Source organism: Triturus cristatus, chromosome 6 (genome assembly GCF_964204655.1).
Source record: "Triturus cristatus chromosome 6, aTriCri1.1, whole genome shotgun sequence".
In the NCBI taxonomy this organism is placed as follows: domain Eukaryota; kingdom Metazoa; phylum Chordata; class Amphibia; order Caudata; family Salamandridae; genus Triturus; species Triturus cristatus.
The window spans coordinates 1,044,480,836-1,044,493,659 of record NC_140589.1 but is presented as its reverse complement, the minus strand read 5'-3'; the positions used below and the strand labels follow the sequence as shown (position 1 = coordinate 1,044,493,659).

Below are 12,824 nucleotides of genomic sequence, written 5' to 3'. Positions count from 1 at the left end.
CTGTAGTTTGCTAACTCTATGTAGGGATGTTATTGTCACTAAAAATGCCATTTGTATTGTGAGCATTTGTAGCGTTGCTTTGGGTAGTGGTTCGAAAGGTGCTGTCATCATTTGTGCTAGAACTATGTTCAGATTCCATGTTGGTGCTGGTAACCATTTTAGGCGGTGCAATTCTTTTTGCTCCTTCTAGGAATCGTTTGACCACCTGTGAGGTGAAACTCTTCCCTGTTTCCCCTCTTGTATACGGTACAATTGCTGCTAAGTGTACTTTTAGTGATGTAAAACATAATCTACTTTGCAGTACATGTGTCAGGTACTTTAGCACTGTTCTTTCTTTTGTAATCTTCCTTGAAAGGTGCTTTTTAAGACACCATTGTGTGTATCCTTTCCATTTTGCTGAATAACATTTTCTTGTTGTTGGTTTCCTAGCTTCTCTTAGGACAGCCATTGTGCTTTCTGGTAGTTTGAGATGTACGAATTCTAAGCCGTCAGGAGCCATGCCGATAGGCCTAGGCTTTCTGGTTCTGGATGAAGCACTTTCCCGTTTTGCATTGTTAGCAAATCTTTCCTTTTTGGAAGTTTGTGCATTGTTCCCTGAGAAATCTCCATTAGTTCCAAGAACCAAGTCTGTCTGGCCCATTGTGGTGCGATGAGGAACATTGTCATTTTGCTGATCCTGCATTTGCTGATCACTCTGTTCAGTAATGGTATTGGGGGAAAAGCATACACAAATATCCCTGACCAGTCTATCCATAGCGCATTCCCTAGGGACTGGTTGCAAGGTTGCCTGGATGCGAAGTTCTTTCATTTTGCATTGCGGGGTGTTGCAAATAGATCTATTTGTGGTGTCCCCCATTTTTTGAAATTTCTTTGAACTTCTGTTTGATTCAGTTCCCACTCGTGGGATGATGTTGCTTGCCTGCTCAGTCTGTCTACTTCTATATTGTCTTTCCCTGGTACGTGTATAACTAAAATGTTTATTTGTCTTGGGATTGACCATCTCCAAATCTCTTGTGCTAGAGTTGATAGTGCTACAGATGGAGTCCCTCCTTGTTTGTTTATGTAAAACATTGTTGTAGTGTTGTCTGTTTGTATCAACACCCTTTTCCAGTAGAGCTCTTTCTGAAAGGCTTTTAAGGCTAAGAACACAGTTTTTAGTTGGAAGATATTGATGTGTTTCACCACATCCTGTGGTGCCCACTATCCCCTTACTTTGAGATTGTTCATATGTGCTCCCCATCCCATTAGGGACGCATCTGTTGTTATGGTCACTGAAGGAGTTGGTGGTGTGAAAAGTCTCCCTTGTGCTATGTTTCTTGTGTTCCACCATGCCATCTCTTGATGAACTCTGTTTGTGATAACCACTAGATCTTCCCAACTCCTTGTAGCCTGTGACCATTGTGTCTGGAGCCATTCTTGGAAAGGTCTCATGTGTAGACAAATGTTGGGAACTAAATGAATGCATGAGGCCATCATTCCTAGTAATTTCCCCACTGTCCTCACTGTGAGATTAAGCCCCCTCTGGTACAGATGAGTCTCCTTCAATAGGGCTGAAGCTTTCCCCAGCACAGAGTTTTTATCTCTGCGCCTAAGAACACCTTTATGGGTTCTGGTTCTATTGATAATTTTTCCTAATGTATTGAGAAACCCAACTGAACTAGTGTCTCTATCACTTGGTGTATCTGCTGTTTGCATAGGCCGTAAGAATTTGCTCTTATCAACCAGTTGTCTAAGTATGGGTAAACGTAAATTCCTTGCCTTCTGAGATGTGCTGCTACTGCTGCCAGGCACTTTGTGAACACTCTTGGTGCTGATTTCAGCCCGAAAGTGAGTACTTTGAATTAGTAGTGTTGTTTGTCCACGACAAATCTTAATCTTCTGAGTTTCTTGTTCATTGGGATGTGTAAATAGGCATCCTTTAAGTCTATTATTGCCATGTAATCTTCTTTTCTTGCAATTGCGGTAGCACCTCTTGCAGTGTAGTCATTTTGAATCTTTGTGTTTTTATAAACTTATTTAGAAACCTTAGGTCTAATATTGGCCGTAATGTTCCATCCACTGTTGGAATTAGGAAGTAAGTTGAATATACTCCGTTGTTCTTTTCTTTGTGTGGTACGTGCTCTATTGCATGCTTTCCCTGAAGCGCTTTACCTCTTGGACTAAGTGAGATAATTCCTCGTTTGAATGTGTCCTTTACTTTGGCCACCTGGTTGGGGGCTGCTTTGTTAACTCTATGCAGTAACCATACTGTATTATGTTTAAAATCCATTTGTCTGTGGTTATTTCCCTTATTTTTGCAGGAAAATCTTAGTCTGCCTCCTACTGGGGTGGTATGTTGGAGGAACAGTAAACTGGTTTTGTTTTTGTATATGCTTCTTTTTTGTTTGTACTCTTACAGTTGTTGTTCGAGAGTGTACTGCTTTGTGGGCGCAGTCACTTAGTAGAGCTTTGTTGTCCACCTCTTTGTGGCTGACCTCTGCCACGGGCACGCCCTCGAAAGGAAGATCTTCCTTGGTATTGCCAGCTTTGTTGCGGTCCCTGTTGTGTGCCCTGGTTTACCGTTTGTTATGTTTGTTGGTAACCTTGATGTGAGGTAGCAGGTTGGTGTGTACCTCTTCCCGCTGGTCTCCTTTTATGGTGTGGCTCTACGCATGCCTGTGAACTGTAGAGCCCCCATGGATCTTGCTGTTTCGTTGTCCTTTTTTAGCTGATTTAGCTTTTCATCAACCATACTTCCAAACAACTGTTCCCCATTGAATGGTGAATTAATGATGTTGCTTTGCACTTCTGGCTTGAAGCCTGAGAATCTAAGCCATGCGTTCCTCCTTTCAGTGATGCCAATCATCATTTGTCTGCCAGATGTTGCTGCAGCATCAAGGGCTGATTTCAAACATGTATTTGCAATGTTTTACCCTCTTCTACCAGGTGGCTAGCTCTTTTCTGGAATTGTTCTGGTAGATTTTGTAACAGTTCTCCTACCTCCTACCAGTGTTGGTAAGTGGGTCTGTTCAACAATGCATTTGAATTTGCAATGCGCCATTGGTTAGATGTGCTTCTTTCCACCTTCCTTCCTACAAGGTCCATCCTCTTGTTTTTCTTGTCTGGAGGTGGTCCCACTGTAGTTAGTACATTTGCTCTTTTTCTTGCTGTTGAGGCAATGGTAGAGTCAGCTGGCACTAATCCACTGATATATATGGGGTCTTTAGAGGAGAGTTTATACTTCTTCTCTGCTGTTGGTGTTATAGCCTTGCATGTAGCAGGCTCTTTTAATGCCTCTTTCCCCTGGTCTAAGACACTGGGCAGCATTGGGAGGAATTGATTCCTAGACTGTGTAGGCATCAGTGTCTCTAATAAAAAACATGATTGAGGTTTTTCTTCCTCTAACTGAACTCCATAAGTTTCTGTAGCTTTTTTAATCACCTGATTATACATGCCAATGTCACCTGGTGGTGATGGCCTCGAAGGATATAATTCCACAGCCTCCTCTGGTGATTTGGCGTTGAGATCTTGCCATTGGAGGTCTTGATTCTCCGAGATACCCGATTCTGCCTATGTTTGTTAGCCTTCTTCAACGTCTTCCCTGAAGAAGAATGAATCTTCCTCTTCTTCTTCGATAGGTTCGGGTGTTTCTGGAGTCATTGGTTTTTTGACGACCTTTTCGCCTTCGGTATTTTTTTCCCCCGCGGTATCTTGAATTACTTACTTCAAGCTTTCGTCTTAGTCTTTTTTCCGTTGAAGGATATTAGCCATTTCGGCTTTGAGTCTCTTTCTCTTCTTCTCCATCTCGGCCGCATGTGTTTCGGTGTTGATATTTTCTGCTTTACGTTTTGCGACCGTCAACGCCGATCCGGTCGTCGAGGTTTTTTTGGGCCTCTCTTTTTTCGACGCCGAGGCGTCCTTTTTCAGACTGTCTTTCGACATCTTTGTTTTTCCGAGGACCTTCGCCGTTCCAGAGTCCTTATCTAAGGATCCTACAGTTTGTTTTTGTTTGGATGCAGCGGCGGTCGCCGAATGTTTTGACGCCCAGGATCCCTTTGGAGGTCTAGTCTGATTTTCGAGACTCTTCTCGATTTTTCAAGATCGACGACTCTTACCTCCTTTGAAGTCTTCTTCTCACTACCAAAACTTCTCTGTCCTCGTCGCCTTCTGGTCCTTCAGCGATGTTATCTTCCTCCTCCCAGGAGAGGCCCAGATCTCACAGCGATGGCGGTGGTCCTTGGCCTTGCATGTTGTGATTTGCTTGTTGCTGCCTTTCTCTCACCCTCAACATCTTCGGGGTGAAGATGGAACAGGTGTTGCAGTTGTTGCACTATCGTCCAACAGTAGGCACAGGTTGCAGACTGGATGGTGATCCTTTTGAGCGTATTTGTGGTGACAGTTCTTACAAAACTTGAACCCCGTCTTGTCCATCACCGCGCACAGGGAGCCACCTGCATGCGCATTCTCCGATCGTTGAACATCTTATTCTCCTTCCTTCGTCGAACTGCGGTCGTCTTTAATTTAAAGTGGTCGTCTCTGATTTAAAGTTGAAAGTGGAAGACACCGTTTGATGATTTTTTCCTTGATTCTCCTCTACAATCTTGGGAGCTTTTCTGTATCGATCCAGACCCAACGGCGGAAAAAAAGAAGCTGAAGATGGCTACCAAAGGTGGGAGCTTCCGGAGGAAGCCTTGTGAATGTAGTTCATGAAAAAAAAAAAAATTCTCTCTGAAATCAGAATCCAGGCATTTATTTTGAATGGGATTCTGTTTTGCGTGCTTTACCGTGATATCAACAAACAGAATATGTGCTTGTGAATCTGTAATGATAAAGCAGACTGTGGTTCAGAGTACAATTAGCCTACCAAGGAGAAAAGCAGCTCATGTTAACCCAACACTTCTGTGAATCTATAGGAACGCATGCTAAACTTGACTTGTTTGATGCACCTTAAACAGAATTAACCAAAGGTTAAACTCCGATCACTCAGAAGACGTCACAGCAAAAGAAAACAATGTCTTACGTCCACTAAAGCAGCGTTGATGTAGTTGCTACTTTCCCCATCGATAGTGATTAAGAAAGGCAGGCATCTGTCGGGAGGCAGTAAATCCATGAAGCGGTTCTTCTCATGGTTCCTTGGCAAGCATGCTATACTGCAGTCTTCTGCTTGTAGTCGTGGAGTCACAGAATTCAGGGTCTACACAACAGAAATAGTAAGAACATCAAGGTGTTTCCACCTCTGGGAGATGGACTAACTTCCAAACAGAACTCGGCCTACATGCAGTCCAACCAGTAAACTGCAGCACAAAATATTTTAAGAAATCTTAAAAAGTGTCCCCAATACAGTCTCAGGGATCTAACAGAGATACAGGTATAAAGTGTTACAGGGTTCATTTCAGAACAGAATACTGATTTTCACTTTTCTATGGTAAGCTTGGCATATACCAAATAAAGCATTTGTGTTTTGCTTGCTTTTTTTAAGATTTGGAGGAATATGCAGTCCTACGCTTTAAAAGAAGTTCTCTGCACATGAGTACACATTATTGTATCAAAATCATTTGTAGATCGCCTAAACCAACTGGGATCAGGGTGCACGGTCTACTCAAGAGTAAACAACCCTTATTTGAAGCTACAGAGATCCTTAGATTTCTTTTATATTTATCTAATGACAGTGTGTTATACAACTGGGCTACACTATTTGGAGCCAACTGCTACCAAGTGTTTGATAATAATAATAATAATCCACATTTGTAAAGCGCGAACAATCACCCGTAGGGGTCTCTAGGCGCTGGGGGCCATCGGGAAGATTAAGCAAGCTATTGCCCAGAGTCACATGCTAATCTGCCGCCGGCAATCGAACAGTGATCCCCAGATTCCGGAGTCAGTCGCCCTGACCGCGGCGCCACACCTCTACCCTTTGATGCAAATACATAGCTATAATCGGCATTGCCTACCATATTGTTCTGCTGGGAGCATGCCATTTAAGATACTTTATTTTGAGAATTGAGCAATTCTTATGCAGGAATCGAAAAATGTGATGTTTAATTGTAGCTAAAATAAGCAATCAAAGCCATTATTTTACAGTAGGTGAGAAATTCCTGTGCCAAGCCACCCAAACACATTGATGCATTTGAATAACACATTAATATATCTGGTCATTTTGATTTACATACTATTAAAAATAATTTAAAAATTGCATAAATAATGTTGATGGAGGAAAACTTTTTGTGCTTATAATTTGGATTTGCCTGTTCAGTTTTATTGAAGACCCACAGCATTTGAAGGCTGAGACAATATTGGATCAACAATTAATTTAGGGAGAGGATGTAGCCTAACGGCTAGGGCGGTCGACCTTCAATCTGGGGAACCAGGTTCAAGTCTCGGCCACGATGCTCAACATCCTGTGATTCTGGGCAAATCACTTAATCTCCCTGTGCCTAACAAAATTTAAAGTGTTCTTATGTAACACAACGGGTGCTCAAGTAAAGAGCTTGCATACCTTTGAGTCAAGTTTGCGCCATATAAAACTCCGTGAAAACAACTTTTGCCTGCTGAACAGAACAAGCACTGGCATTGCCAATAGGCCTGATTTTGAAGTGCTCACTGATGAAAAAAAGGCCATTCATAATACTGTTTGCATGCACAATGCTGTTTAGCACATTTGAGCCAGCCATACTCACAATGGCACTGCTGGGGAAAAAGTTGCAAAAAACAGAATTGTGTTTTGCATAGAAGGCATTTAGGAGAATAAATATTGACTGTGGCAAAAGGTACGATTGTAAGGTGTACTTTTCAGATGTTAAGATCCCCAATGCATTTTAATGAATGCAATTCCTAGAAGGTGGAATGCTATAACAGTCAATGGTATGACTTAACAGAGAAATACTCCTATGGTTAAAAGAACTGTTAACAATGGGTTATAAAATTCACCAATATCAAACCAGACCTAAAAATGGCCGGATTATTAGACATGAGGTGGCAGGATTGTAAGACATGTGTGGCTGCGCAATAAGGGCATTGCCTATCTGCTTCTCTTAATCGACATTTAAATGATATGAATTCCTGCCTGAAGGAGGTAACATGTTCATTTCCAGTGTATTTATAATCTCATATTTAGTCTGTCCCAAACACACACACCTGTAACCTTCAATTACAGGAACCCTCTGCTTACCCTCTTGGCAAATGGTGGATGGCCACCTTTAACTCAGCTGATGTCCGTGCCTGCTCCTCCCTTGATTGGGTTAGAGCCAGCAGCAATCCTAATATAAAATTGTGGCATTTGAATTTAGACAGAAGGAACCTACGGGTATTGTTTTGAAAGCTAAATGTAGGGGGAATGGAGAAGCAAGAAAGTCCCATAATTTGAAATTGTATTTGAAATTTTAATTTAGTCAAAAGGATATTTGAATAGAAAAGGCATCATAAAGAGACACTGACTATTAAATGACAAAATGATACTTTAAGAATGATTGTGGGTAGTTTCAAAAGCCTTTCATCAATTCAGTACTTACCCTTTTCTCATATTTGGATATTTGTTTATCAGTGGCACTACAAGATGCATCCAAGTGACTTTGGCCAGTCTCTAAATACTTGTCCAAAAGAGACACTATTGATAAATCAGGTGATTTATTTTGGGAGTATTTTGATCAGTGAAAAATTCGACAACACCAGCCTATAAAGTGCTGTACGTTAGCACAAAACCACAATAACTAATATGCTTTTACAAACGAAGTAATGCCTTGAGGTGGCAACAAAACAAAAACATAATTGCTGAATGGCAGACTATAAAACAAGTTTCTCTGCGCGATCGTTCCCAATACCTGAAATTCATCTTTGAGGTGTGACGAGTTGGTCTGCGAGTCAATCCTAATCATATCAAAATAGGCAGCTTTGTATTCACAGACTGGAATGGCAGTCTCCCCACATAAACAGGCTTCCAAGATGGCATCATGAATAAAAATGTATTGTTCCTGGGTGAAATCAAGAGAAAGTTACATTTTACATGTTATCACCCGTCTAATTAAACACCTCACTATAATTCAAGCATGATGAACCTTCCATCGCATTGCTTAAAATTAGTTTCAGAGTAAATAAAAGATGCCTTTCAAACGTGCAGTACATTAGGAGAAAAGACTCCATTTTACCTCGGTTTGAACCATATTGATGCGCCGAGACCGTAGCGCCTTCACGCAGTTGTATATGTCCACGACCCCTTCTCTCTCCGCCATATCAAGCATGATGTCGATCACGATGTAACAACCAGTTCGGCCAGCGCCAGCACTAGCAGAAACCAAAGGAAGAGGGGCGGTCAGAGCCTTCAAGTATTCCATAAGCTTCAACAAACTGCACACGATCAACGGCTAGGCTGCAAGGTTTCTGACACAGCAGACCGGCGTTTACAAGAGATTAAGCTCATCACCAAGGAGGAGGGAGATGGTTTTGTTAATAGTTGGGTGGATGTGTGACATTAACCATTAGGACAAAGTTGAAAACTGTAAGTTTCATTGCACCGTTCAATAACACATTTGTTTCCATTTCTACTGTTAGGAGACAGGCAGGGATTCCCTTGTGCTCTTCGTTTATTTTGCTATTTTCTTGAATCATTTAGTGAACTCTCTTCCTAAAATATTAAATAAACATATTTCTTGACTGAGGCGGTACTGTGTTTGGGCAAAGACATTTTATCCTGACGCATACTTTTTTTCTTTATAAATAAGATCATTGACTGATATTTCCAGCCCATATATGTCGAGGTAACTATTTCAATCAAATAAATAATGGTTTATTACGAAGTTATTTCAATGAAACGCGTTAGTGGCTGTGTAATCAATGTGTTCAGTCACTATGGACACCAGGGGAAGATGATGCATTTAGAAAAAACTCTTTCTGCAAGATGAATGAGGGTAATAATATGAACGAATTCCTACTTCAAGAATCAACTTTGGTGAACTCCACTCTAGTCGGCTGGGAGGCATACAATGATCGAACAGGACCAATGACTACTTTTTAACATACCCTGAATCACTGTGTTGAATCAGTGGATATAAAAAAGTAGAGATGGCCCCACCAGCCCTGGCACAGAAGTGGACAACGCTCTAGGTGTATGTGCACAATCAAAATGCCACTGCTCAGAGCGAAGCCAGCCAATGGCTTTAGTGTGCTCAACCACTGTGCTGTGGTGAGCAGAAGCAAAATGTGAACCGCCCCCCCCCCCCCCACACCCCCCTTTGAACAGACCAATGGGTGAAGAGGGCTGACAAAGCCTGCATGTTTACAACAATGTGTGCATTTTCAATGCTATTTTTTTCGGAAAATATAAAGCTAGTGAGCTATATAAAGCTGCATTTAGGCCAGGTTTAGAATTAACCTCAACAAGATATCCGCTTTCTGCCAAAACAAAAGAGATGTGATGTGGGACGAGTTAGGGAGAAATCATTCAGATTGCAAGCTGCAAAGGGTTGGCACACAGGTTCTTTCATCATTCCCATTTTTTATATAATAAAATTGGGGCACCATTCTCCAGGGGGCTTTGGGTCTCTCAGTGAAGTCTCTCCTTCCACTAGTGAGGAAAAGAACAGGGGTTTGAAGGTTGAAGCGAACTGGGCTATTCAGCAAGCAGTGAGGTAGAATATTTCCGAAGGGCCTAATAGAAACACTAAAGACAAGGGTTAACAAAGGCAGCCAGTAATGTAAATGAGACTACATTTAATGCCAGCTACAGATTATGAACCCTGAGTAAACTGCCCAGAAAATAGTTTACTGTGACTTTACTGCATTACGATCAATTATTTGGGTAAATGTAAAGCAAATCTATTGGAAGATTAAAATGGGGGCTACAAACCCCCCCAGAGACGCAGATCAAAGTAAAAAGTGCACAGAGCAACATAGGAGTTGTATTCGATTAAAGGATGAACTCTCTTTACAAGTTCGAATAGGCTATATTCACCACTGAAAACAAACAATGGTTATATTGATGTACGCACAACGATGCAGGCACACAGTAAGATAGTAGAACTGAAGTTTCATTGATTTAATGCAGATAATTCAAACACCAGATTCTACACACAACAATACATACAACACGTTCACAATCAGCAGGCTTTACGTATCTGAATAATAAAATAACAGCTGGAGGGCATCAGGTGAACACGAGTACCAAAGTAACAAAACAGCCAGACAAGCTTCACACAAAGGATGTAGTGAGAAAAACATGTTGATTTCTGGAGAGATTTTATATGGGGGCGTGACAACAAGATTTATTGATCCATACAATCAGCAGGGACTGCAAGGTTCACTTGATGGTCCAGGTCAAACAGCAGAAAGTTTAATTAAGGCGAGAAGGTGGATAAATAGGATTTCAGCAGTTACCATGTGCATCTAGGGCTGGATCTGGGTGGTAGGGGGTCCACATATGGTATGAGTCAAGTGTGGTTTCTAGCTGCACACTGTAATGTGATGACATATAGAATGTAGAACATAAAATGTATAAGGCAGTTCATGAGCCAGTGGAGCAGTTGCTACTGGTTCCTGATAGATCAGGTGCATATAATAAATGTCCAATTCTACTTACACTAATCCTGTGTCTAGGCACGTTATTCCTCGTTACACTAGCGAAGAACAAGGGATATCTTAAGTGGAGTTAGCACCTCAACATAATAGAGGCTTTTGTATGGCTGACAGCTGTTGTCTCGCTGGTTCAAGGTGGAAATGACGTTTGGTCAAACGGATTATGAGGCGACTTAAATACTTCTTGAGTGTCATACTAAGCGAGTCAGCAACATCGGAAAAGCAGCAAATTGAGAGGAGCGGCGCTGCTTAAAAAACACACAGAATCACAACATACCCCAATGAGGCGATAAGTGTTTAGTTTTGAGACATTCAGGAGGTATAGTGAGATCACCTGTAGAAATAGCATGCGTTGTGGTGTGCGAGCAGAGATATTGGTGTAGCTTACGGTGGAAAAACAAGGGCAAATTTCTCAAGAAAAGTTCGCAAAACAGCCTGCGTGGTGCAATTTTAGGTTGTCGAGTTCATCGCCAATTAGAAACAGAAGTGCAGTGATATCTAAAGGGGCAGGGAGCCATTTCAGGAAGGTGGGCTTAACTTCAGCTTTTTACATCTAAAACAGTAACATCTGCAGTGGATGTAACACCGGGGGTGCACCGGAATTTTCAATTTGAGTTTATGTAAGGAAAATTATCTGGAGCCTGTTGCGGTGACAGTCACGCCCCTACTGTTCTATGATTACTACTGGCAGACAAATTCAACTGTGCCTGTTGCGGTGACAGGTGCACCCACATTATCGTAACTCTGCTCATATCAGCGCTGATTGGTGGTGTGTAAGTCGCAACAGTGTTTGGTAGTAACGCTATTATTTGAAATATGGACTTTTTGTAAAACTAAGTAATTGTTGGAGAACTGTCCTTGTAGTTCTTGGGCATATATTAGCTGGTCAATATTACATGTTTATTAACAGCTTGCTATGAAAAACAAGAACACTTCTGATTGTTCAGAAAGTTCCTACAAATAAAACTTAAAAGGTATAAAGGGTACGGTGCAGAATGTAACGCAACTGCCATTTTTCTCGAGGAGTCCGGGGGAAACAACAATGAGATGTAGCAAATTGAAGAACATGTTTGTGCACTAAGCAAGGGTATGTGAAACCAATCTGATTGCACAATGTAAACATTCATTATTAATGCATTTCCTTAGTGGGGAAGGTCAGGAAACTCTAGAACATGTACCAGAGTTCAACGATTAACAAAGGGATTTAAATGAATTTCTAATATGTGCTTGAAAACTAGATCGCCATTACCTGCCCTGAATCAGTATCATCCTGGGATGGCATTACTTTGGACTGCGTGAACAAGGCAAGAAGGAGTCAGTTGAGGATTATGTCACAGGCCTCAGAAAACTGGCTTCCACACGTAAGTTTGGGGCATCAAAGGAAGAAAGGATTAGATATTAATTTGTGTTGAAGTGCAGAAATGATACAATAGGAGTGGAACTATGACTCAAGAATGACCCCCCTTTGGAGCACCTCATTGTAGGAGCAAAGAGGGTAGAACACATCATGAAATGAGTGTCGGAATTTAAACTACAAAAATAAATTACCATACAGTCTCATAAGATTGAAGTAGTACTGTGTGTGATTAAAAAACATAAGGAGGTGACAAAGAATGACCATGTAAAATAGATGGGAGAATGTTTTTGCTGTGCCAGGAGTGGACACAGAGCTCATGCAAAGAGTTTTCCAACCTTGAATGTAACCTGTCACAGCTGTGGACAGAAAGGTCACTTAAGAAAATGCTGTAGAAACAAGATACAGAAAAATAACAGAATAAGGAGTGAAAGAAGTCAGTGAAGAAACTGTATTTCAAGTTAAAGGTTCAGGGAAAACATCTCAGTGAAAGAGTGAAGATAGATTGAGTGGAACGAACCATGAAGTTTGATCCATGTTCTCATGTAACCATTATTTCAAATAAAGCGCACAGTCAGTGGTTTGAGAAGAAAAACAAAATGCATTCTATGGATGTATGTCCAGATGGTTATGGAGGGGCAACCAACAACCATGGAAGGATATTTTAATGGATGCAATATAATAATAATTTTTTAATTGAAAAAAATCTATGTTTCAAAGAGAGGAGACTATTTGGTTGTATGGCCACATCAGCATTGGTTAGGAGTCCCTCTCAATCGCAATGCTGAGCACCCAGGTAAGAAGTGGAGTCACAAAAAGCTGATTTTGTGTCAGTTTCCATTCCTTTTCAAAGAGGAGTTAGTATGTTTGAAGGCTTATAAACAATGCATACGACTAAAGAAAGGAGCAATGCACATTGTAGGTAAAG

At 41.3% G+C, this 12,824-nt stretch overlaps 1 protein-coding gene across 15 annotated transcripts in view; it reads right to left on the bottom strand.

Moving 5' to 3' along the window:
- Positions 1-12,824, bottom strand: part of PTPRK (protein tyrosine phosphatase receptor type K) — a 1,135,739-nt gene that overhangs the window by 52,401 nt on the left and 1,070,514 nt on the right. For all 15 annotated transcript variants that reach the window (XM_085611847.1, XM_085611842.1, XM_085611846.1 and 12 more), the window contains 3 exons: positions 8,121-8,256; positions 7,797-7,946; positions 5,000-5,173 (listed from right to left, as the gene is read on the bottom strand). In XM_085611847.1, the coding sequence (XP_085467973.1) occupies positions 5,000-5,173; positions 7,797-7,946; positions 8,121-8,256 (460 nt within the window). The remainder of the gene's footprint in view (positions 1-4,999; positions 5,174-7,796; positions 7,947-8,120; positions 8,257-12,824) is intronic.